Source organism: Hyperoodon ampullatus (assembly GCF_949752795.1).
Source record: "Hyperoodon ampullatus genome assembly, chromosome: 19".
NCBI classification, from domain to species: Eukaryota; Metazoa; Chordata; class Mammalia; order Artiodactyla; family Ziphiidae; genus Hyperoodon; species Hyperoodon ampullatus.
Genome location: NC_136932.1, coordinates 8,865,510 through 8,892,437, shown reverse-complemented (window position 1 = coordinate 8,892,437; position 26,928 = coordinate 8,865,510). Strand labels below are relative to the sequence as shown.

The 26,928-nt window shown below is 47.1% G+C and overlaps 1 protein-coding gene across 1 annotated transcript; it reads right to left on the bottom strand.

The window, feature by feature from the left end:
- Window positions 1-374: 374 nt before the first annotated feature.
- LOC307068332 (glycylpeptide N-tetradecanoyltransferase 1) lies at window positions 375-25,901 on the bottom strand. The gene is made up of 9 exons (XM_079726140.1): window positions 25,751-25,901; window positions 13,795-13,903; window positions 11,192-11,336; window positions 5,157-5,275; window positions 4,504-4,595; window positions 3,483-3,599; window positions 2,264-2,434; window positions 1,099-1,207; window positions 375-479 (listed from the first exon to the last, which is right to left on the bottom strand). The coding sequence occupies exons 1-9, from the start codon at window positions 25,879-25,881 to the stop codon at window positions 390-392; spliced, it is 1,083 nt and encodes a 360-aa protein (XP_079582266.1). The 5' UTR covers window positions 25,882-25,901; the 3' UTR covers window positions 375-389.
- Between the last annotated feature and the right edge of the window lie 1,027 nt (window positions 25,902-26,928).

The following is a 26,928-nucleotide window of genomic DNA, read 5'->3' as shown; positions in this document are numbered from 1 at the left end:
AAGATCCACAGCAGCCAAAAATAAGTGAGTAAATAAATAAATTTAAAACTGCAGTTCCAGGACCTCTAGCTGCCGTAATTCCTTGATAATCCTGATGTCTCTAGGGAACACTTAGTGACCTTGTTTCTACATGGTAGCTCCCAAAATGACACCTCAAATCCTGGACTGAAAAAGCAGCCATGCTGGGGTTCTCACCCACAGGCGGGGAGATCCAAAGACGTTCTTCCAGCTGCTACACTTTAAGAATGCTCTCCAGTGGCCCAAGGGGACACTCATCATGGCTCCCTAATCTGGTATCCTGGGCAGTGCCTAACTATGCTGCAGCGGGCTCTCAAAGCGGGGCACTAATGACCCCAATCCAGGGGTGGATCAGCCCAATCCCAGGGCGATTAATCCAGTTTGGTGGCTGACGAGTCCAGGCGGGCAGCCCTCTGATCAGCAGGCATCCAATAACTGTGCTGACACTGCCCGGAAGAGCTCTGAGGGAAGAGAAGGGATTTTAAGATCCATTAGGCTCCTGAAGACAGGCACAACAGGAGAACAAGGAGCGTCTGTCTCACTGGCAAACTAGGCAAACCGAGGCCCAGAGGAGAAAACCAGCTCACTGCAGGCTGCCTAGTCCTTCGGCGGCAAAATGTGGGCGGGAGGACTGGGACTGGAAATCTGGGCTCCCCTCACAAACTCAAGCCACCTCTCCTCCACCTGACTCGGCAGAGGGAGCAGCAGATGCTCTGTGGCTCATTTCCGCTGGGTCCTGGGATGTGCTGCGTACCAGTGAGTGGATTCCTCTCTCCATTATGCTTCACTTAGGCTAAAATTACACGGAATAGGTGTTCTCTGAGTCTGCCAACAGATGGCAGAGAAACTAGCCCACGTGCAGGCTCAGGAGAACAGAGAAAGTCCAACTAAAATAAAAACCTGGCTACAGATAACAGAACGACAGGATGGAAAGGCTAGGAACCCGGAAACTACGGGTTGAGTTGCTTTTCTGGTAAGAGCCCCCTCCTCCCCACCCAGGCCCCGCTCCTTTCCTGCTGAGGGCGAGGCTCTCCTTGGCCTCCCTCCTGCCCCTGCCCAGGGCCCCGAAGCACCACTGGCCTCTGGAAGTCGGTAGAGCTTCATGGTGCGTTGCATGGTCATATTTCTGCTCAAGTGGGAGAACTTCACTTCAATCAGCTTCCGGGGGTTTAGGGACCGATGCCAGTACCTGTGGGGACACAAATGTCCTGTCCTCAGAGGACTATGGCAAGTCTCATTAAAAGGACAAGGGCGGGACTTCCCTGGTGGCACAGTGGTTAAGACTCCGTGCTCCCAATGCAGGGGGCCTGGGTTTAGATCCCTGGTCAGGGAACTAGATCCCACATGCACGCCGCAACTAACAGTTCGCATGCCGCAACTAAGGAGCCCACGTGCCGCAACTAAGAACCAGCACAACTAAATAAATAAATATTTAAAAAAAAAAAAAAAAAAGGACAACGGCACGGGGATCTCAAGATGGCCGGCAGGTGGCGTAAGAGACCCGTCGGGCCCCACCTGAGCCAGTGGTGTCGCCCCAGATCTCCAACCTCCCCACAGTGAGTGCAGAGTGGCCACAGCGCTTCCTATATTTTCTTTGTCAAGTTCACAAGCCACTCCTCTGTAACAGTATTTGTCTGGGAACAGCGATCCCCACTCCTGGAATCAAGTCAATGGAAAAGACTTCTAGTTCTCTGAATGTTTACCTCTGCCTCCTCCTTTCCAGCATTTGCCTGGTGTTTTCACTTTTGAAGTTCTTAAGGCAGAGTATTCAATTGTTTCAAAGAACTTTCGAAGGCAGAGGTTGTGCTTGGTGCACACAGGGATCAGACATGCTCTCTTCGGCCCACATAATATTCAAAACAACATTGAGCCAACCATTTAAAACTTTAGGACATTTACCATAAAAATCCAGATTTGGCCTCATCCTTAAAAATGAGAACAAAACCCCAGCAGACTGACCCCCACCATTTCCAAATGGAAGGAATCAGGGGGCGCTAAGAAAGCCTAACCCCTTTGGGCAGGGCACGCACTGTGCAGGCTGCTGTTCCTACAGCCTCCCCGTCACTCCCGTGTGCCCCACCCGGCTCTTGTGGGCACCACCACCCACCTTATCAGACACCAGAGCAGCGAGATGCTCTAGGGCACACGCTGAGGGGCAGAACTGTGACTCACAGTGACACAAGCTCCTCAACTAGAGCGGGCATGTCGCCGTTTCTAGGACCTTGCAAAGAAGAGTTTTTTTTACCTGCAGGTGCCAACAGGCTTTGGTAATACCACCCCGGCAGTGTAAACAGCTTGGAAGATGCCCTCCAGGTGCACCCGCCGGGTTATCTCACGGATCAGGACTGGAGCCACCCTCTTGGAACGCAGCTTCTTGTGGACACACAGGAAGTTGATCTCTACCATCTTCTTCTCTCTGAAGAGGAAGGAAAAAACCCAGGGACAAGGCTTTTAACAGGCAAGGTAATCCTGTCCAGCACATGGAGCGCCCTGCAGGGACCGGGGCCCTCAGCACAGGCTCGTGTTCTGCCTCTGCCTGCACTCAGCAGTCAGGACTCGGACGCCCTCCCACTGCCCTGCTCTGCTGCACCAGGCAAGGGGCCCACTCTCTACAGACTCTACCTCCAAAGGTAAGTGGGACTCAAGCAAACTCCTTTATTTAAGGCACCACAGGGCTTCCCTGGTGGCGCAGTGGTTGAGAGTCCGCCTGCCGATGCAGGGGACACGGGTTCGTGCCCCGGTCTGGGAAGATCCCACATGCCGCAGAGCGGCTAGGCCCGTGAGCCATGGCTGCTGGGCCTGCATGTCCAGAGCCTGTGCTCCGCAACGGGAGAGGCCACAGCAGTGAGAAGCCCACGTAATGCAAAAAAAAAAAAAAAAAAAAAAAAAAAAAAAAAAAAAAAAAAAAAAAAGGCACCACAGCATCTCCCTGGTGAAGCCCCAATAGTAGGCTGGCAGGGTCCCACCTTTAGCCGTCAGGAACCCCACAGAGTAAGTCAAGGGTTATTCTAGGATTTCAGGGGTTCTGACTCCCCCAAGAATCCACAGCCTTTAAGCCCAGAAGGCTGTGGTAGATGGTTCTGACGTTTCCAGGGAAAATGAAGAGCAGAGCTTGAAGGCCCCGTGACAACGTGGTTGTGAGTCACACCCACCCACTTCTGAAGCAGCTTGAGTGTGTCGACGCGTGAGTGGCGCAAATGCAAATGCTGAACTGCTGGTCAGGGAGTGCACCGGCCCTCAGGGTGGACTCCTTCCAGCTCAGGTCACAGACAAGAGCACCAGCAACAATTCAGAGCCAGACAGGTGGTTCCTATGATGAATTTCTATTCCCATGACCCAAGCTCCCTCCCTTCGTGGGAACTTCCCTCTTTCTTCTTCGGAAAGTATGTGCACGTTTCCCCCCCACCTTCCCAGACCAAGCAGGATGGTGGGGATGCGGGGGTGGGAGTGGCGCTGGTGCTTACGTGTCATAGATATGGATGTTTGCCGGGATGGCGCTGATGAACCCAACCAGTTTCCGACTCGAGACCACTCGAACCCCACAGTGCCACTGGGGGAGCCAGCCAGGCGGCCGGAGAGCCCTAGAGGAGAGACAGGGGCTGTAGCCGTGGTGCTGCTCGCCGGCGGGCTTGGGGGACTGTCTGGGCTCCACCGCCGAGTCTGGTTCTAAGCTCATGCTACCACCTCCCTGAGTGGGGGTGAACAGCTCAATTCTCCTACTTCTCTTTAGGGCCAAACCCTCCTGGACACCAATGGGATCGAGCCACAGCCCTTTCTTTCTGCTCAGTCCACTTGGCCTGCTTGCTCACCCAACCCAGGGCTGTCACAGTGGAGATTTCATACTGATCCAGTTTCTTTGCGCTCACTTACTCTGACAGCCTGAGCCGGAGCACCGGCCTCCTTGGCTTCGAGTCCAGTGGGTCCCATGGTCGGGAGCTGACTGTGGAGCCTCTGGAGCTCTGGGCTCCACCTCCCCGCAAGCGCCATCACCTCCTCTCTTTCCGCTTGGCCAGTCTTCCTTCCCCCCCCCTTTCAGGCAGGCCCCCTCTGTGCTGGCCTCATGCCTCTACCTTCCCGGATATTAAACGAGGCCCGGGAGGGTGGGTGGCCCAGCCAGGCAAGGTCATTTTCATACAACGGAGCATGCTCAGGAAATGGATCGAAAACGACCTCTTTTCTTTTCAATCTTATCAGGTCTCATCCCTCCCTCCCTTCTTACATAAAGTCACCATACAACAGACGATCTTTTCCTCTGGGTACGAATTCCATAAAGGAACCCCTCACCCAGTCATTCTGTCTTAAATAAGGTTTCGATTCTAAGCTCCACGAGCAGCAAGTCTCCTTCAGATGCAGGAACTCAAAAATCGCATACTCATTTGTCATTAAAAGGATGGCTCTTAGCAGGGATGAAAGATCTGGTGCCCTGTCGCTGTTCTGCTCCATGCCTGGCTCTGGGACCTTAATAAGAAAGCCCTGACAACTCACCACAAGAGAAATTCGGGAGAATAATCAAATCGGAACATGTTGTCATCATCTTCCACGTAATTCTCGTTCAGGAGCGTGTAGAGTTCTTTCAGCTGTAGAGAGACGAGGAGTGGCCTTAGAGGTGTCCTGCCGGGGGTGGGGACGAACTCCAGTGCCCTGGGGCCCCAAGCCTTTCAGGACAAGGCAAACTACCAAAAACTATGTTTAATCTCACAAATCCTTTTCATGGCAGGGACTCCTGGAACAAGCGCCCTAGTGCTTAACAGGAAACTGAGCCACCAAGGGTAGAGTGGCAGACTTAAGTACATGAAGGGGCGGACCAAGAATGTCACCCAACTAACCAGCCACTCCATCGTTAAGACCAGGGACTGAATAAATGGATGAACAAGAAAAATGAAAGCATGAAGAAAAGGTATCTGCCTTGGGGAGTGGCAGGGGTTAACTCTCAACCTGCCCGAGAAGCCAAGAGCTATTTATGTGGAGTCGTGGGCAGGCCCCAGAGGCAACAGATGGGGTCTGCTCAGACCTGCTTGGCTCAGCTCTTAAGAGAGCCCTTGAGGAAGGCCTGAGTAGAAGCCGTCTCGATGTGACTGCAGGCCTCTTCGTGCAAGTGGCAGCCGGTGCACACTGCTGGCCCACCCAGGCCTACTCACCACACCACGGTCCCCCAGGTCCAGGGCATCCCAGGTGAAGTCCTGGGGCAGCGTGTAGGGTTCCTGGCGGATGTTGTCTTTGTCAGGCTCCACGGGGCCATGTGTGTTCACGACTTCCCCTGGAAGAAGAGCACAGCCATAAGCCTCACGCTCGGCCTCCCAGGGGAAGGAAGGGGCTCAGCTCAAAGACTGACCTCAGCAAATTCCTCCTATCCCCAGGAGCCCTCCATCTGAAGAACACTCTGTTCTTGGCAGACCATCTCTCCAGCTACCCCTGGCCCCTAGCTGAGGGCCAATTCATGGCCAAACTTAAGAACAATCAGTGGGATCCAAGGTGGTTGGTTTCTTGCACATTCTTTTAAATCTCCCTTTGGTTACTGGATGACAAACATTTATCTTGACTAGTTTGGCGTCCTGCCTCCTGGTTGGTGTAGAGTGCTGTCATGGCCCTGGCCCAGACCCATCGACCTGGATGGATTTATAAGGAGTTGCAACAAGGCTGCTTTTGTGTCAACAGCAACAACAACGTACTGGGCCTATTCCTGAGCTAGACAATGGCGTCCAGGCGCCAGGCTCACTCTGGGCCCTGCCAGCCTTGGCTTTGAACAACGTGGGCCACTTAACTGCCGCTGCCAGCTCAGGCCCTCAGTGTTTACAGAGCTCTGTGAGCGACTTCAGGCTGAATCACTGAGTCTACAGCACGCTGCTGGGAAGTTACCCTCTGACGGGACATCTCCACCCGGGACAGACACCCTTTCCCTGTGGAGTACGTAGGAAGTGTGAGGCGTGCTGAGAAGACAGAGCCCTGATTCCCAACCTCAGCCAAATCAGACCTATCTGATAAACTCAAGACAAATCAGCCACTTAATTTTGGCCCCTGGAATTATTTGGCCCTGGCAGATTCTACAATTCAGAGCTCATTCATGTTCACAACTTAGAAGAAAGAAATGTTTAGTACATTTTGAAAACAGTCTTTACAGGGGACCACTCAGTACACGGCTCCCAGCACAAGGCTCTGTACATTCTAGGCACTCAGTTCATGCTTTTACTGACATTCGGACTCCTGGCCCAAACACACCATTCTAACGTGTAACAGGAAGCTGTGGACCCTCCCAGTGATGGATCTGTGGGACAGGTGTAGTGGAAATGGCTGCATCCAGCCATGAGCTGAGGACAACACCATCAGGACTGACCATCTAACTCTCGCCCGGCACATTTACTGAACACCAGTCAGACATGGTGTACCAGGACAGAGCTGGGAAAAGACAAGGTCCCTGGCCTCACAAGATGCACTACCTTCTGGGGAAATATTCAAGAAACGAGTCATTACCAACATGCTACGGGTCACAAATTGCAAAGTACAGGCAACAGTGGGGACACAGCAGGGAAGAATCCAGCTAACTCTTATTTATAAGCTGCTCCCAAAAAGGTTTCCTTGGGAGAGCGGTTATATATATTTTTTCCCCTGGCCTTTTGATTAATTCATAAAGCAGCCCTTGTGAATTGGTTTAATATAAGTCAATCCACTTTCAATTCCCTGCCACGTATAACTTTTTGAGCCTACCAAGCCAAGGGCCGGACCCTTGGAAAGTACCAAGAATTTCTACTCTAGTCTAGGTGCTAATCAATTTTCCCTATCTTGTTTTGAATTTATACCCTTTGCAAAAGACGTTTTCATTTATCTATCCATGGCTGTGTTGGGTCTTCATTGCTGCACGCAGGCTTTCTCTAGTTGCGGCGAGCAGGGGCTACTCTTCGTTGCAGTGCGCGGGCTTCTCATTGCAGTGGCTTCTCTTGTTGCAGAGCACAGGCTCTAGGTGCACAGGCTTCAGTAGTTGTGGCACGCGGGCTCAGCAGTTGTGGATCGCGGGATCTAGAGCACAAGCTCAGCAGCTGTGGCGCACAGGCTTAGGTTGCTTTGCGGCATGTGGGATCTTCCCGGGCCAGGGTTCAAACCCATGTCCCCTGCATGGGCAGGTGGATTCTTAACCACTGCGCCACCAGGGAAGCCCTCCAAAAGACATTTTTAAACTTCAGAACCTTTTAATCAATTTTTTTTCCCTAAATGATTTCACGGACAAGATACTGGTGGTCTTTGCCACTATATGACAATAGTCTCAAAGCCAAATCATTTCATTTAGGCTGGTTACTAGGTCCTGCATGCACCAAGCATTTCCATTTGCGCCTTCACCATGTGTTCACAGAATCCTAGAATGCTCCAGCTCTGGGGCAGGAGCTGGCGAATGAAATGGACGCAGGTCCTCATCATCATGGGCACCAAAGAGACAAGCAAGCAGGCACCTGTCACTCAGTATAATGAGAGTCCACGACAATGAAGTATGGTAGGAGGGGGAGGGGTCAGGAAAGACCTCTCAGAAGAAATATCTAAAGATGTGATCTCAAGGATAATTAGGAATTAGGCAGGAGTGGGCTGGGTGGGGCAGGGAGGGTGGGTACACGGAGGGAACAGCATAGTCAAGGCCTGGAGATGAAGCGGGGAAAGGAAGGAAACTAGGAGAGGAGGCTGAAGAGGAGAGTGGGGACCAATCGTGGAGGACCCTGCGAGCTACTACCGAGGCTGGACTTCATCCTCAAGGCTGTGGGACATCAACGGGTCTTTAAGGGGGAGGCGAGGGAGTAGTGACTTCCTGAGATTTGAATTTTACAAAGAGCACTCAATAAGTGCTTGTCAAGTGACATTACTGAGTGAACTTTTATACAATATTCAATTGGTAAGTCTTAATCTATGTGTTGACAAACCAGCTCTCACAGATTATCTCAAAGCTGTGTGGCATCTGCAAGACATAGCTGACAAAGCAGAGTTAGAGGAAACACTGAGAAAGCAGAAGCACTTTGAACAGACTCGCGGTCTGGGGTGCCAGCAAAGCTGAGAGCGGCCCAGGGCTCCTGCCTGCACTGCTCGGTGGAGACTGGCCTGCCTGCCACCTTCTAATGGCTCCTGAGCACCTCTGGCTGAGTTGGCGCGGGCTGCTCTGCAGAGCATGACAGGAATGCAGCCAGCTGTCTCTAGGCCACCATGAGCCAGCGAGCAGCTGAGGAGGACACTGGGAACTCTGAAAGAAAACCCTGGACTTTCAACGGGTTTCTTTCTGTACACTCTACCCCCAAATTCTCTCTCTGCCTTCCAACATCCGAGATGCAAAACTAAGCGCCACAGCGCACCCGTGAAGGACCTGGGAGAAAAGGATGTGAGATCTGGGAGACCTTGAGCCAAACGAGCAGGACAAGGGACAAAGTGGGGAAGCTTCTCTCTCAGGGCCCGGGGCAACCAAGTACGAGTCCGCCTTCTCCCTTTCTTTGGGAGAGTTACTTTTTAAACTAATCTAACAGTGGCCAGATTCACCCCACTAAGGTTAGGCAAAGTAAAAGGATTCCTCACCTTCCCCCAACTAGCGTAGGAAAAAGGGGTGACTGAAAAAGGAGAAGGACATGGTCTGAAAAGGGAGATCAAAAGTTGATCTGGGAGCACAAAGAACTGTTACACAGCTGAAGACACTGGCTGTTTACAGGCCTTTCAATGGTGAACTTAGGATGATTTTTTTTTTAATACATTTATTTATTTATTTGTGGCTGCGTTGGGTCTTCGTTGCTACGTGCAGGCATTCTCCAGTTGCAGAGAGCAGGGGCTACTCTTCGTTGCGGTGCACAGGCTTCTCATTGTGGTGGCTTCTCGTTGCAGAGCATGGGCTCTAGGCATGCAGGCTTCAGTAGCTGTGGCATGCGGGCTCAGTAGTTGTGGCTCATGGGCTCTGGAGCACAGGCTCAGTAGTTGTGGCGCACGGGCTTAGCTGCTCCGTGGCATGTGGGATCTTTCCGGACCAGGGCTTGAACCCGTGTTCCCTGCATTGGCAGGAGGATTCTTAACCACTGCGCCACCAGGGAAGTCCCAGATGGTTTTAAACCTCTAAAGAATTCTAAGTCTTTTGAGTGAAATACAATCTAACTCTCGCCACAAGTTGGGGAGTGCTGCAAGCACAGTACTTGATATGCTTGAGTCTCACAATTATTAGCCCCCAGTTAAGTGGAAAAAATTAAAGCAAGAAGCTATAAATCACTCTACCCTAAGGACAGTCAGAAGCAGAAATGGGGTGACACCTCAGCCACGTGGACCAACTGATGCCTATAACGTGGTACTTTCTATGGGCTGACTCACAGACACAAAGGAATCCTTTATTTGGACCTGACTGACCGTGGACCTGAAAGGCAGACTGGCCAGAAGCTCGGAGTGATCACTCTTCCACAGAGCCCCACGCCACACACTGCCCAGAAGGCACATCGAGAAGAAACAGAACAGCCTCCTTCCACCTTCCCGAGGCCATCTACGTCCCTGTGAGCAATAGCGTGGCTTTTTCACGAGCTTTCTGAGAACAAAACAGGAGCACTATCTACATACAGGTGGAGAAACTGAGGCAAACAACAAAGAGTAAATGAACTAAAGCAGAAGAGAAGCCCGTTACTCCCAATTGGCCTCTTCACCAGGTTCCATGTCTATGAAGAATGGAGCAAAGTCACCCATTTGCAAATTCTTAATGAAGAATAAAATCAGACCAAAACCCCACCTGAAAACAGCCAAGGTGCACAGCAGCCCCCCACCCCGGAATGCCTCTTTGTGCAATTCACTCAGAGGTGGAGCGTGTGGCTCTTGATTCTTCCTGCTGCTTCGTGGGGGAGTGGTCACCGGGGCCTGTTACCTGTAATACCCTAAGAATAGCATTACTGTGACCCAAAGCCTTGCTGGAGGGCTTAGCCAGTGGCCTGGGACCTGGCTGACCTGGGCAGCTCAACAGACCTGGTGGATGGGTGAGGGCAGGGCTCTAGAACAGTGCCTGCCGCTGATTCACGACTCACAACCATCCAGGCACTGCTTTGCTTCGCACCCTCTGGGGGGCACGTCTCAGCTTGCTTCTGGATTGTGACTAAGCTGTCTACAAACTGCATCTGCTCCAGAGCAGAGGCTCTCAAACTTTCAAAGTGGACACAAATCCCCTGCACGTTCTGATTCTGCAGGTCTGGGGCTTGAGATTCTGCGTGTCTACAAGCTCTTAAGCAATGGCCATCCTGCTGGCCGGAGGAGCACACTCTGGAGTGGACGACTCTCCTTGGGCACAGCCGCCCCCTCCCCTCACCAGGCTTTCATTCTGCCCTCGCCGCCCTCCTCCCCACCAAACACACTGTCAAATCTCACTGTGTCACCGGAGGGAGCAGTAACGTGGACAGCCTGAAGGTCACTCATGTTCGTTGTTAACACACGTTTTTTCCAACATACCTACTTTCGCAGTCACACAGAAAACAGGAACTGGGCTATCAATGGGTCCAGGAGCATGATGCAACCCACTGCGAAAACGTTCCGTCAGTAACACCCTCTGAAGTCAGCCGTCAAGGTGAGCTGTGGCTCAGTCTCGGCAGGCATCTCTAACTCTGCTACGACCAGTCTCTTCTGGAATCCTTTTGTTTTCTGCCTGCCCCCACCCCTTTGAGAGTTCATCATAGCTTTTTAAAGAGGTGCCGACCAAACCTGCATATGGTATTCCAGGTGGAATTAAACTATCACTGTTAAGCAAAAGGTCAAATTATTTTGCATCTATTAAGCACGCACTGTCTTGAGAGACAAGGGGAAGAGGCTGGGGACTGGCCCACTCCAGATTAAACACTTGCCCAGATAAACAAGTCTCTCCGTAAAATCTATGTGGGAAGACAGGTCCACGAGCACACATCCCCACTCATCACGTGCCAACGCCCTGTTTTTCTTTGTAGATTTATACGGGATGATGATGGACTAAAAGGACCATTATCTGTTCTCAATATGTGTTACTGTGAAAGGATGAGGTCCCTGAACAACAGTCTTTTCTGAACTGCACTGTAAAGACGATCCTCTAACAAACAACCACCAAGGACAACAGAACCCTCACAAATCCGGCACAGAACCCTCAGCGTGGCTGAGGCACATCCCTCGCCCTGGCCCTGGCCCTGGCCTTTGCCTTCGCCTTCGCCTGGGGAAGAAAGCAAATACATACCCAGTTTGGGGACGGGCTGCGTGTCCCAGAACTGGTAGCTTCGCTTGCTAGCCTCCTCCATGGTTTTCGCAGGTCCCTGACCTACCGAAAAAAGTTCAATGGCCTTCTGTATTTCCTGGATCCTCTCTGCTGGCAAAGAGTTCATCTGAACAAGACAAAGTTGGGGAGAGAAAAGGCCCATTATATTAATAAACACTTCTGATTCATTCAAGTCCAAGAGTGAAGGGGGTACAACTCAAAGAAGCGGTGTGGTTCCTCAGAGGTCAGCTGTTGAAGGACAAGTGGAGAAAGAGTGGTTGACGATGAGCACTAATGACAGGGAGGTGCTTCCGACAGGGTTTCTCCTCTTCTCAGTCTTACGACGGTTGACGGCAAAACATGGCTTAGTGTAAAATTTCAAACAATGCAGAAATGTAAAGACACACAGAAGATAAAAAACCCAACAGTCCCATCCCTCAAATATAATCCTTGTCATCAACAGTCTTAAATTTGGGAGGTAGGGTGAGAAGAGGCAAATATGATTTCAGACTTTTTTGCATGTAAGTTCCAAACACACACAATTTTCAAAAACTCAAATTGGATCATTCGGTATTATTTTACTGTTCTTCTTTAAACACTATGTCTTAGAGACCGTTCCACGCAGTCACATGGACCTGCCCATTCCAACAACTGAGTCCCCTGCATGCACAGACTACAAGATATCCGACCAACCCCCTACCAATGGCATTTTGGTGATTTTGGTCTTCAGTTTTACAGACAATGCTGCAATGAACTTTCTTCTACATCTCTTTTTGCTCACTGAATACGTATTTCTGCAGGATAAAGTTTAAGAAAGGAGGCTTGCTGGGTAAAAGGAGATGCACGTTTGAGATTATATATATTGTCAACTTACTCTCTAAAAAGAGAATATCAATTAACCCAGTGAACAGTGTATGGGAGTGTGTTTCTCAAGACCCTCATCATCAGATTTACCAAATCTTAATCTCTGCCAATCTAGGGAAAAAAAAATGTTGCTTTAATTTTCATAGCAAATTTAACCATCTTTTCATATAAAAACCTTTATTTTTTTCTTTGTGAATGGCCTACTCATTTCACTATCTTAAATTTACTGATTCATGTATTGCAAGTACTTGCTCAGTTTGTTGTTTACCTCTTGACTTTTACAGAGAAGTTTGAAATTTGTCACTTTTTCTTTTATGGCTTCTGGATCTTATATCCAGCTTAAGATTATACAAATACCCATAACTTCTAATACTTCTACTTTCCTACATCTTTTTTTCATTTAAATTGTGAAGGAAAGAGAGAGTATAAACCAACATATTTACATTGCTTATTCCTGGGAGGTAGAACTAGAAATGATTTTCATTTTCTTCCTATTGCTATGTTTTTTTTCTAAATTCTTTACTATGTATTCCAACACTCTCATAAGGAGAAAAACAGAACGGCTACATAAATGGTGTTTTGTTGAGATTTTCTAATCTCAAAGTGAACCATTTTGATAAAGGTTTGAGTTCAAACCCCCCTGGAGTCATCCAAACACTCACCCCCAGACAAACAAAGAAACAAACAAGAATCCCTAAAGCCAAAGCATGGGCTTGGGCTAGGATTCCTGACTGAAAGACCTGGGTAAACCACCTCCTCTCGTCTTTAAAATGGGAAGACCCCCACCTACCCTGTAGAGAAATTGAAGGTTGGGGTTAATTTAAACCATGTGCCTGGCAAGAACCTAGCTGGACAGCATGGTGGTCAATAACGGTAGTATTTTTTTTTCACGGTGGGTATGGTATTGAAAATATCAAAAAAATTACTTGAAGCCATATCTCAATAAGGTAGGAGATTCAAGTTGGAGTATGACTTTCGAGGCATAAAGCAAGGGGTGGGTATACTGGAATGAGACTGGATTTCTTGTGAGGCTTGTAAACTGAGGCAATTCTAAAAGAATTATGGATATGTTTCGAGCTTCCTCCAAGGCTTACTTTGAAGAGGACAGCACTTACCTGAAATAAAAGGTTTTCTTTTTTTAATGTGGCTTTATTTAAGAAACAAAACAATCCTTACCCATACTTCTGGGTTTTGTGTCGGTGTGTCAGTCTCAGAGGTAAGCTCTAGGCCAGTGGTTCTCAACTATGGAACTCAGAAATGGGCTCTGTGGGAGTCTCAGTTCTCATTACAATAACCATAGCATCAACAGAATGCTTGCAATATATAAAGGTCTGCCTTAATAGGAACAGGCCTTTCATTCTCATAGTGGTGGGGACTAAAGACAGAAAAGGCCGAGGACCACTGCTCTAGGCCACAGGGGCTGTCACAAGGGAATCACTCTATGGCACGTAGCACAACACCCCATGCAGGTATGCACCTATAAATTCTGAGGGGGCACCAGGCTTGGGAGTCAATGTCAAACGTGCTGTGCCTTTTAAGGTAGGATAGCAGTTTCATCACCTAGGTCTAGGGCAGCAGAGGGCAGCAGAGGGATCCAACTCCTCCCTCTCGAAGGAATACCAGTGGAGACTGTCAATCTACACTGTTCCTATACATTTACCCCAACACCCTCAAATCTGAAAAAGCAACTCTGTCACCAGAAAACAGAGCCTCCTTGTTACCTTCACAGGCTGATCCTGGGCTGAATCTGTCTCACTGCCTTTCTCTTTCTTCTTTTTTTGTTTCTTTTTCTTCTTTTTGGCTCCAGTGTCATTGGCTGGACTCAAACCACTGTAAGACAAAGTAAATACTGATGCAGGGTTTTTAAAAAATCATCTGTTTTGAGCTACACTGACAAAGAGCTTTCTGTAGAGCCAGACCCTCCTTAATCAAGCCTGTTGGCTTCAGAAGCAGACCAGAGAATCCAGGCCCCAGAAGGGGCATTTGGAGGACACCAGCAGACACAGCTCTCCTCTCCACTCCCACCAGAGCCCAGGGAGGGAGCAATGTGCAAGGGATGGCCTATTTGTTTGAAAGGACCTTTTCTGTTCTTGCTTTTATTTTATGCGGTTTATTTTCTTTCTTTTTTGGCCGCGCCGCGTGGCTTGCGGGATCCTAGTTCCCCGCAGGGATCAAACCCGGGCCCACAACAGTGAAAGCGTGGAGTCCTAACCACTGGACAGTCAGGGAATTCCAATGGTTCTTTTCTTTAGATTGCCAGGTTGCTGGCAGCAAAGGCACATGATAATTGTTAACAGGGCATTCATACCACCAACACTTCCTTAGAGCCTGGAATTTAAAGGGATGACAGCCCAAAGTGGTCTTCTGGAAACTCTCCCTCACTTCCACTCCCACCCTCCCGACGCATTAGGTTTTCCGAGTTGCCCCATCTGGACCTAAAGCACAAGGCAGTACTGGAAAGGGAGGAAGGAACAAGGAAAAAGGCAGTTTAATGTTGCTGTGATCTGTGTCCAAAATAGTCAAACGCTCATGAGAAATGCCTAAATCAGGCCTGTAGGATTGAGAACAACTACCAGCCAGCTCAGACTGGGTGATCACCACCAGCAAAACCCGGCACTAGGAATCTTGGGAAAATAACAACAATGAACACCCAGCCACCCCTGCTAAGAAGAGATTTACATGAAACGTGTGTGCCTGTGAACCACAGTAATGGGGGTTTCTCATGTTGCTTTCCCTCTGCATGACTCACCCAATGAAGGCAGCAAAAACAGTTTCTTAGCCACATTTAACAGTTTCCTACAGGCTTTCATGATCGTTTTCTGTATTGTCTCCCAATATTTTTGAGACACAAATCACATATTATACTGTGTTTTTCTAACATTTTCCATTCATTCGCTCCCAGATGTTTTCTCCCAATTCCTGTTGATTTTAGGATAATAGTTTTGATTCTGGGTTTCCTTCATTTTACTGATTAATTTTAAGGTTCAGCTTGCAGGTTGCTTTCCTAATTACTGGTTTTTTAATAGATTTATGTATGTATGCATTTATGGCTGTGTTGGGTCTCCATTGCTGTGTGTGGGCTTCCTCTAGTTGTAGTGAGCAGGGGCTACTCTTCAATGCAGTGTGTGTGCTTCTCATTGCGGTGGCTTCTCTTGCTGCAGAGCACGGGCTCTAGGTGCGCGGTGTTCGGTAGTTGCGGCTCACGGGCTCTAGAGCACAGGCTCAGTAGTTGTGGCGCACGGGCTTAGTCGCTCCGCGGCATGTGGGATCTTCCCAGACCAGGGCTTGAACCCGTGTCCCCTGCATTGGTAGGCGGATTCTTAACCACCGTGCCACCAGGGAAGCCCCCTAGTTTACTGTTGTAGTTGGTTTTTGCCATGTCTAAATTGATTTGGGCGTTGTCAGACTGGGAGTAATGCCGGACTATCACTCTGCCATCCTCCCTGGAAATCTTCCATTAAAAAGTCTAAATTAGGAGTCGAACGCAAGGGTACAGTGAACCCTAATCTGCAGAATCAGCTAAGTGCAGGGTTTTATTTTAGCTGTACAGTCTAGATAATCAATTTTTCAAAGAATTCAAACAGTATAAAATACATTTTACATACCATATGGTAAGTACCATTTAAGCTTTATTTTATAATTCAGAAAGGCTCTTGGAGTTATTATGAATATTAATTATCATCTCATAGCACGTACTATATAGGGAGAAGGCAATGTGCTACTATTTCCCGTTGCAGAATGTCCTCAGATTTCTCTTGTCCTACTCCTGGTTAGGAATGCTTGTATCCAGACTTCACAACCTTGCACTTGGACTAAAGTTATCTCCAGCCTTTCCTGGATCTCCCTGACATCACAACTTCTCTGCCTCCTCCTAAACTCTACATAGCAGTGGGACTCACCTCTGTGAAAATGGCTTTCCATGAGTCCCTCCCACGCTTGAAAGCCTACGGTGACAGCAGCTTCTTATTCTGGAAGGTATCAAGCCCCGCTTTCCCCTCGGCCCATCACATTCAGTTCCCATCTAGCTCATCCACCCTTACTTGCCCTGCTCGGGAAGAACTGTGCCTGCACCTGTGGGGCCAGGCCTGTCACCAGGCCCCTGTTGCAGAAAGACTAAAGTCAGGGAGAGCAAGTAAGGTCCTGACTTTAGTCGAAGTGTAAGGTTCTGACATCCAGATGCAAGTGCACCTCCTAGATACCATATTAATGGGACACAGAAGGCATAACACGGAAGGAAGACTGATAACATTCAGAAGGGGGATAAGGTAGACGCCTTAAAACCAGATGCTCAGCAAAACCCCCAAGGCCATGGCAAAGAACAGGAACCATAAAGCCATTTACAGACTGAAGATAAAGCTTTCCTCTTATTATCTCAATTTTGTTATTATGCACAGGCCTGTTCGAAGCCTTTGACAAGCCTGTGTGCTTTTCTGATTCCAGAGACATTCCCACTTCAGTCTCCGGATTGTATGCAGCATTATAAGGTTTAAAAGCTGGTTGATGGGGACTTCCCTGGTGGCTCAGTGGTTAAGAATCCACCTGCCAATACAGGGGACACGGGTTCGATACCTGGTCTAGGAAGATCTCACATGCCACAGAGCAACTAAGCCCGTGTGCCACAACTACTGAGCGTGCGTGCTGCAACTACTGAAGCCCGCGTGCCTAGAGCCTGTGCTCCGCAACAAGAGAAGCCACCGCAATGAGAAGCCCACGCACCACAACGAAGAGTAGCCCCCGCTCACCGCAACTAGAGAAAGCCTGCGCGCAGCTATGAAGACCCAAAGCAGCCAAAAATAAATAAATTTAAAAAACCAAAAAGCTGGTTGATGGTAGGAGACAAAGCAGCATTCCACTGTTGATACAATTTATAAGTCCTTATTCATTTCAGCTTATGGAATGAATTATCTGGTCCCTGTATATGAATTACCATAAGAACTGTTTTTATGGAAAAAAGAAGCAAAAAGGTTAAGGTGAAGAACTGCTGCATATTAACTAACTGAATACTTACTAAGCACAATTTCACATGAGGAAAATAGAAGAAATTACTTCCTCCGACTGCAGACATCTTCACAAATAGGCAAAATCACTAAAAACTCCCTTCCTGCCTTTGCTCTTGCTATTCAGTGGAGCCACTTCCGTGTAGCCATCTCTTTATGGACCCCACTTTTGTGGACAGCCCTTGGGTAGAACTCTTGTTCTGTTTTATGCATTATTAATAAAAGTGCCCAGCAAACTCCAAGACCCACACTAAAACCAGAGAGCTACTTTCATTTTCCTTGGATTGGCTTGAATTTGCACATGCAGCTACTGAGCAACGATCCTGTCTCAATTTGTACATCAAGAATATGGAGACACCTGAAGAACAAAGGAAAGTTTAAAAAAAGTCACTGTCACTGAGCTACCAGGTACTGAGCCATATCCATGAGAACACTATGAGCTCAACATGGTTTGACAGTCAACAAGCCAAACAGGAAGACAACTGACTTGGCGAAGAGACTTCCAAGGAGCACAGTAGGGTGAGCTCTTCAGGTGATTATAATACCTTTAATTATCCATAAGAAACCAAGCTCAGAGGCCTTGAGAGTAGGTCTTTAGGAAGCATCTTAGGAAGCCAATACCATTTCACAGGATGGCCTCAATCTGGATTTGGGAAGAACCAAACCAAAGGACCCCACGGAAGCTAGGCTGGTCCTTCTCAAAAGAATTTGGCTTCATTTTTTTTTTTTTTTTTTTTTGCGGTACACGGGCCTCTCACTGTTGTGGCCTCTCCCGTTGCGGAGCACAGGCTCCGGACGCGCAGGCTCAGCAGCCATGGCTCACGGGCCCAGCCGCTCCGCGGCATGTGGGATCCTCCCGGACCAGGGCACGAACCCGTGTCCCCTGCATCGGCAGGCGGACTCTCAACCACTGCGCCACCAGAGAAGCCCCTGGCTTCATTTTTAAAGGGACCTGGAGTCCATACCCACTGGGTGAGTATCCCTGGGCATGCTGGGGCTCCGCAAATTAAAACAGAAATCTCTCAGAGATCTCTCTAAACCTGCCAGTCACCTTAACATACTTCAAAGGGACTGGCCAAAACCTTGGAATACAGCAAATCAAAGTCTAACTTTGGTTCATTTGGTTCCAAAATAATGAGCAGAGAATTAGTGAAACTTGCCCCCTTTTTTGGGGGGGAAGGGCTTGCCTGCAGTGGAAAGGGAGATGGGAATTCACATAAAAATTTTGAAATGTGCTTTCTAAAGTAAAGTTGATCAACTCAAGTCATTAACGACCAACCCAGTGAATATGGGATGAATGAGCAGAATGACAAACCAGGAACAGAGAAGAAAAGTAATCAGGAAATGTCATTTTTAAATGAAGGTCAAAATACTCTAAGTTCAAACACATAAGAAATCCTATGGATGCTCTGGTATAAAGTCAGGGCTGGGGACTTCCCTGGTGGCAGAGTGGTTAAGAATCCGCCTGCCAATGCAGGGACACGGGTTCGAGCCCTAGTCCCGGAAGATCCCACATGTCACGGAGTAACTAAGCCCGTGTGACACAACTACTGAGCCCGCGCTCTAGAGCCCGTGAGCCACAACTACTGAGCCCGCGTGCCACAACTACTGAGCCCGCGTGCCACAACTACTGAAGCCCGCACACCTAGAGCCCGTGCTCCGCAACAAGAGAAGCCACTGCGATGAGAAGCCTGCACACCTCAACGAAGAGTAGCCCCCGCTCACCGCAACTAGAGAAAGCCTGCGCACAGCAATGAAGACGCAACGCTGCCAAAAATAAAATGTAAATAAATAAATAATAAAATAAAGTCAGGGCTGGGGGAGGAGGTGGAAAATGAACTTCAGTACTTATTTCTAGAAATAGAATGCAGCACCAGAGTGTGTGCTGGTGGGAGGGAAGGGCAAGCTGACAGAGGAGCAGCTCGAGCTGCCAACCTCCAGACGACAGCAGCAGTGCAGGTCCGTGACACAGGCCTCCTCTTAATCCTACTGATAACAAAATCCACTCAAAGGTGCGTGGCTGAGGGACGGAAGTTGTTATCCTGGGAGCTAAACAACCGGAGCTGGAAGGAATCTCAGGGCAGTCTGGCTTAACCTGTTGTTTACAGAAGACGAAACCAAGGCCCAGGGACATGAGGCATCAACTAACCAACTAGTACCCAGGGACAAGTCACCAATCTAACCACTTGGCCCATTCCTCCCCAAACACTGAAGTCTCATTCCCTGTGAGAATTTATCTGAGAACCTTCGAAAGCCCTAAAACAAATTTTTGCGTATCAGAGGAGCAGACATTAAAGGCAATGAGGAGAGTGAGCCGTGTTTTATCCAGAAAGCCTCCCTGACTACCCCAGCTCTCATTCTCATTGATGTCCATCTGTTTTAAGATTATGATCTCCCACACAATTTAATACTTTATATATATAATGTGTTGCTGCCTGGTTTCCCAATGAGATAAAAGTTTTCCTGGTATAGGGACCGTATCTTTCACAGCTGTTTCCCACAGCATTCCTAGTTATGCTGAGCACACAGTTGACAGTTCAACAAATATGTGCTTGACTGATGCTTTCCAGGCATAACAGACTAAAATAAAACCCTGAAAAGCTAGAACCCAAAAGAGGGTCAGCAAAACATCTTTAGCAATGTTTCCATAGGACAGCTGTGTTAACATTCTATGAAAGCAGTGGCGATGCTGTGCTCTTTTGAGCCACTGTTTTGAGATTTTAAATTGTCAAATTTCTTATTAAATTATCAACTTTCTTATTCATTGTCTTCTCCCTCCTTAGGACCTGTTCTATAAGAGTTAAAACAAAAAAAGCTCCATTTTAACTACTTTGAATGGTTCCAATGTCTTAAACACAGACCATGGTTTAGTTTTGATTATGAGATCAAAAGAAAAAAAGAGTTCAGAAAATAAAATTCACGACTTTCGGTTACCTGTTTTCTACCCCTAAAAACTGGAAGTTAATTTTTTAGGCTAAAATTTAAAATTTCCAGAGAAACTTAATAAATCCTAGCCTCTAACATCCTTTTGATTCTACTTGTAGACATCAGGAAATCCTTCTGCAAATCAAAAAAAAATTTTTTTTGGGGGCCATGCCAGTGGCTTGCAGGATCTTAGTTCCTGGACCAGAGATTGAACCCGGGGTCACAACAGTGAAAGCACCAAGTCCTAACCACTGGACCGCCAGGGAACTCCCCTTCTGCAAACCAATTTATTCATGAGGTATGATTTACCAGCAACCCTACTGGTACAGTATTCAGAAGGCCCAAAGCCAGGTGAATCAATGGCATTTACAAGGGGGCCCACGTGGAAAACACATGGCATGAATCAGTATCAGCTGCCGATCCTCGTGCTGAGACTGCAGGATCACTTAATGCAATCCCCCAAACTTTGAAAACTCCCACCAATCAGTTATTCTTTTTTTTTTTTTTTTTTTCTTCCGTACGCAGGCCTCTCACTGTTGTGGCCTCTCCCGTTGCGGAGCACAGGCTCCGGACGCGCAGGCTCAGCGGCCATGGCTCACGGGCCCAGCCGCTCCACGGCACGTGGGATCCTCCCAGACCGGGGTACGAACCCGTGTCCCCTGCATCGGCAGGCGGACTCTCAACAACTGCGCCACCAGGGAAGCCCCAGTTATTCTTATAAAAAACTGCTTGTGAGTCCTAAATTACTGTAAAAATAAAAACACTCTACTACTGCCATCAAGGTACCCAGGAGGCCTGTGAAAAGAACAGCAGGTTGTGGGAAGGGATTACAAAAGACTGCTTTTACTGCCACCCTCTGCCCTCCCTGGGGTAGTTAGCCAGAGTTTTGGGCGTGAACAAGCCAATTCCTGTCATGAAGGAAAATTGTTTTTTTACGGGTCACAAAAGCTCTGATACACTAAGTAGTTTACAATGGGAATGAGACAGAAGTGTAAATTCTACATACTCTGGGTTGGTTTGGTGAGCTAGACTGTAACCTGGCAACTCCTAGGTCAAGTCAAATGCGGTTCAGAGACCATTTTCAGTAATTTTCAGAGCAGTGATTCAATGCTGGCAGCAATTTCACACACTGGAATGAACTCTGAAAAAGATATCAGTCTAGCAAGGACGGTTTAAAGGGGCCAGTTACCTCCATCACCAACTGGCTCCCTAGTTTGGGAAAGTCCATGGGTTATTGAATGCATCCAAAGACAGGACTCACACTGCTGCAGAGTCAGGAGGAAGGAGTCAATGTAGCAGGGAAAAGAAATTCAGCAAGTTCAGAATGGATCCTCCTGGGTGTCAAAGGGAGAGGTGGATTTGCAAATCCCAAGCCTCATTACAAAAGCTAAATCAGTCTTTATAAGTGAAGTCTACGTGAGATAATCCATGTAAAGGGCTTAGCACAGTGCCCAGCACATAGTCATGCTAGCAACAGAGAACATTTATGGAACACTTAACAACAGTGAACCCTCCTCAGCTCCCTCTCAAAGAAAGCAGCAGTAGAAAAAATTCTGAAGCAAGTACCAACCCTGTTGAAGAATATTAGTTTCGTTTTGTTTTGGTGCTCTCAAGAGAGAACATAGTGTTTTGTGTGCCTTAAATGCAACAATCACAAGAGCACCGTCCTTGGGGAACTGGAAGAGAGGCTTGCAGGGCAGAGATTTCAGATAAAAGGTTAAGAGGAAGAGCTAAAGCAGCATCCTCCTAAAGTTACTAAATTGATGGACCCATGGACTCTGCAGGGAAAGGGTTAATGGCAGACTTAGTAAAGCTGGGAAATTTTAGAGTGAGCACATTAAACAATGTGAAAAATCAGCAAAACTGGTTTGCCATGAACAGCAGTCTCCCTGAAATAGGCTCTCATTTACTTTTCATTTCTTCTGCTCTCCAGTCCCTTCTCTCTGAAGCAGCTCTTGATTAGTTTCTTTTTAATTGCCACTTAATTGGGAAATAAAATTAGAACACTTATTTGATATCAGTGATGAGGTTTCTCTTTTCATTTCTGCTTTGATCTAGTTTTGAAAAACCAAAAGCTGAAGAGAGAAATTAAGAAAAAGGAACTAAAAAGATTTCTTCTTCTAAGAGCCAGATACAGCTATAAGCAGCTATAAGCCATCAAATAAATGTGGAAAGAACCACTCTTGGAGAATCTGAAGAATAAAACAGAAGCAAGTAAGGATAGCTTTATGGAATTCCATTCAAAAAGACCTTTCTTTTCTCTTAAGTTTCCTCATAAAGGGTAATATCTCATGATTAGGAAGTGAGGAAAACTTTTAAGAACCCATATTAACCTGTCCCCATGGAGTAAGAGAACAGAATGGGAAACAGACATCAGAAATCCCTTATCAAAGCATTCTTGATCCATGGCTTCCCAGCATCTCAGTGGTATCGATGACACTGCAGAATAAATTCTAGGAACGAATCCTACAAACAAAATAGTCTAAAAGTTTTCCCTTTCCAAAACACCCAGATAAACTTTACTTGTTTGTTATCGCACAATTAAAATCTACTGCCAGCTGATAAGATTTATTCTTTAGCGATAAGTCTCTCACTAAAAACAAACAAGAAGCAGAAACTACTAAAAACAAACAAGAAGCAGAAACTAACACAACGCTGTAAAGCAACTATACTCCAATAAAAAAAAATTTTTTTTTAATTTTAAAAAGGGGAAAAACCAAACAAGCAAATTAAACCCATAGGTAAATCATGACCTTCAGGGGGATACAGCATAAAGATGATCTTAGTCTGACTCTCCACTCAATTGCTCACGGTAACTTATGCCAGGCAAGTTACTGGGGAGGGGGTGGGGGTGGAACGCTACCCTCCTTTCTTTCCTCTGTTGAGTGGATTTAAAAAAAAAAAATAGCAGATAGAAAAACTGTAGGCAGATACATACACACACACACACACACACACACACACACACACACCCCCCGATATACTGTATGTGCACACATGTGCACATGCGTGCTTATATGTATACATGAAATTTATACTCACTAAATATTTAATTATGGAAGAAACACATGACTAAAAAAATCAAGAACTAAACTTCTACACAAAGAAGGGATGTAAGACTAGCAGAACTGTATTTCCTATTATTCCAGTGCATGAACGCATTTCTCTTCATTAGTGTAAAGCACTGAGCCCATCCTGAAAGGCCCAAGAGAACCAGGGTTAGTTTGAACTATCATTAACTTTTATTGCATACTGTCTTTTAGAACTGTTAGCATAAAAAGGAGATATTCCCCTTCAATTCTTTTATCACTTTTGAAAACATTTAAACTAATATTAAGTAAAGGCAAGAAAAATTTCAAGAAGCCAAAAAACAGTGGAAAACTTCCACGAAAAATTGAAGGATCCTTGATATCTGTGGATTATTTCACAAAAACTGTAGTAAGGCTTACGAGACTTATTTGGGAAAAGAACGCGTACATGTCAGAAAATCTGACATCCTTCCCCTCAGTGAGGAGAAATGAAGCTCCACTAACACTGGGCTACGAACTTCAACATTTGTCATTCATTCATCCAGCAAACACTCATAAACACCCACTAACTGCCAGGCAACTCAAAGACAGGATCCCTGTTCCGAGACACCTCACAGTAGGTAAGACACGGACTGGATATGAATGTTATTTAACTACTGTCATGATAAAAGCTACAAAAAAAACCACAGTACATGATGGGGGGGGCAAGCTGGGGGAAGGAGGACAGGGAAGATTTGAAGAATAAAAGGAAGCGGGAAGGCTGCTTCAGATGTTATGTCATTTAATCTTTACAACTGGCGGTTAACTAGCTTTCCCAAGGTCACAGGACTATTAAGTGTCAGAACCAGGCTTTGAACTCAGGTTTGAATGATTCCAAAGTCTATGCTTTTCCCATTATACCACACAGCTTCTTCCCAAAACTGTCTCCTCTGACAATTAATGGAAAAATGTTGACTCCATCCCAGATTCTAAGTGTCAGAACTAGACTCTGTCCTCCAGGCTGGGTCCTCTGTTTTTCACCTGCCACCTCCAAACTTATTTATACAGATCTCTAGATTCGGGATGCTAAAAAACTGAATTTGTTCACCCAGACCATAACCATGTACAACAACAACACACCTCCAAAGGTTTTTTTTTAGGTTACCACTTTGTTGTACTTTAAATAAAACACAGAACTTTCCGCCAAACAGCCTTGCAAAGTGATTCATAGATTATAAACCAATTAACGAGTTACAGACACTGGTCAAGGCAACAGTTTAGCATTGAAAACTAAAAGCAACTACACACACAGCAAAGATGAAGCCATACTTTCACTTCTGAAACGAATTTCGAATTCAAGAACTCTCACATACGACTGGAATCTCTACTCAGAAGGGCTGTACTTTCCCTCCTTCCAGTTCCTACTTCCTCTTTCTCAGTTCTTCCTTTCTCAGGAATCTCACACTTCAAAACAAGGCTTTCATTACATGAGATCTGTGTGCAAAAGAACACAGTCCTATAAAAACCAAATTTGACAAGCTTCCTTTTCCCCTACATTCTTCTTGTGTTTTTTAAAGCTGACTGAAGAACATAAAGCTAGATCTTTTAACCTAAGCATTCATCACAAGCCACTTATAAACCACTTAAATAGTCCTTTGTTCTCCCACTGCCTTAAGGTAGCAGAATTTCTCTTTAAAGTTTATCCAAAGATCTCAACCTTCTACTTTTACCTCCAAAACTACCACCAACCGATACAGCAAATGACAGGATGGCTATGAAAATCAGACTACCAAAGACTCAGCCAAAGTTATACATCCAAAACAGTCTCTCATGACTTTCCGTTAGAAAACACATATGTAAATATAGATAGGGAGAGCGAGCGTCAGCGCCAGCCACTGTAACAATATGGAGAAAGAGAAATGATAGGGTGTGGCTTGCAAGACTGAACACTGATTTGGAAGCTCAACACCCAAACGCCTGATGCATTTATTCTACCCGAGGAACAGTTACCAGCAGGCAAGACCCTCAAGTACAGGAGATGCAGTATTAAACCCACTTCCAAACACTGTCCAAGGAAGCACCATCACTCAATTTCTAGAAGCTCCAGGCTACTTCGCAAAGTTAACAGAGCAAAGATACTGGAAGACCTAATTATGTGCTGTTCAGGAAACTTATGGATTATTTGGAGCAACAGACACGGTATACATCCAAACATTATCATACAGTAATTACGCAGGGTTTATAAGGTGAGTTTATATCTTGGGATTCTCTAGTAGTGATATTTTACAACATAATTATGGTTGGTATAGCCTGATGAATTTCCTCATTGAAGGTGAACTGCAGTGAAACGTTTTATTATTCGTTTACTGCTAATCACGTTGTTCACACAACACCTTATAAGTAACGTTCCTTTTGAACTGCACTGTTAGATTGACCTGTGTTGTGCCATTGAAGACCATCGTCCAACATGCTCTTTTCCTCGGACGCGCCTGAGCCACACGAGTGGAACATTACACAGAAGAACTTTTATATAATAAAAGTACTGAACGTCTCTGGGTCTTAATATACTAACCACCCACCCCTGATAAATGACACAGACAGCAACCAATCGCCAGGCAGAATTCCAATGTCTCAGCCAATAAGAAGGTGGGGGTGGGGATACACTAAGCTCCCGATGACTTCCCCGCACCCCAGAGACCCAGGTTGTGGGGGACTGGATGGGAATTGGACTCCGAGGATCTTGTTACCCCCGGTTGTAGCTGTTGTCCTCCTCGTTCTCGCAATCGCTGCAATGCTCATGGCCGTTTCCGTTCCCTTCCATCATCTGCGGCAGCGGAGGTACCGGCGGCTTCACTGCTGTATCACTCTCGTCCGCCATCTTGAGTTGCGAGAGCCGGCCTCCGCGCCCCGCTACATGGGGGGTTCCTATTGGACGAGGGGAACTTGCGCGATATTCTGGGTTTTGTAGTTTTTGTGGCGAAGGTATCCGTAGCTAGGAGAAGGTCATTCCCGGGAAACCGTAACAAGATGGACTACAATACCCAGAAATCAAGAGGGGAGGCTGTCGTGGGTGGGAAGCCAGCACTACCCGGAACTTGTGGGAGTTCGGCCGCGCGGGAAGAAAGAACGGCCCAAGGTTGGCGAGGCCCACGCTCCGCCACCCGGGCGGCCGCGTGGCATGCTGGGAATTGTAGTTCAATGCAGGTTTGGGGCGTGGGCTCCAAAATCCAAGGATTGACCTCATCCCGCCCTTGCTAGTGTCTGGGCCGCAGGTGAGCCGTTATTGGCTTCCGTTAAGGACTGTTACCATTCCCGGGTAAGTAAGAGGCCTTGAAGCCCGCGGCTGTGCCCCACTGGGAGCCCAAATGCATAGGGCCTTCTTGAAGAGCCCTTACAGCAAGAAGCCAGGTTGGCTCCTGGCCGCGTTTCCTCACTCGGGACTCTGGGCAGCCCCTGGTCGTTGGTAGCTCGAGGCCTCTTGAGAGGCGGTGAATTGTGATATGCGGAACACTGATCCTCAGCAAGGACATCTGACTGCTCTGCCAGGCCTTGCTGCTTAATTGGCCGGAAGATACTGAAGCTCTTCCACACACTCAGTCCCTTTCATTCTCCGCAGCAACCCTTCACAATTAATCTTAATGAGCACTTACATGCCAGGCTCTGTGGTAAGGCTTTTAGTACATCTCATTTAATCCTGTCAACAAGCCTAGAATGTGGGCACTGTTCCCGTTTTTCACAGACAAGAAATGTGGCCCAGATTGGTCGGTAAATTGCACAATCACATAGCTAATAAGTGGCAAAATCAGTGTACAAATCTGGATCTGTCTTAGGCCCTCTGAATTTTTCACCACCACAAAAGTCCCATTGTCTGATATATCTACCCAAGGAAATCAGTTATTAGAAGGTAATTTTGACATCTTAAGCT

Coding starts and splice junctions, on each gene's coding strand:
- LOC307068332 (XM_079726140.1), bottom strand. CDS start 25,881: ATGGCGGACGAGAGTGATACAGCAGTGAAGCCGCCGGTACCTCCGCTG. Junction 11,337..13,794: donor CCCAGGATCAGCCTGTGAAG/GTAACAAGGAGG, acceptor TGTCTTGTTCAG/ATGAACTCTTTGCCAGCAGA. Junction 3,600..4,503: donor TCTCCCGAATTTCTCTTGTG/GTGAGTTGTCAG, acceptor TCTCTCCTCTAG/GGCTCTCCGGCCGCCTGGCT.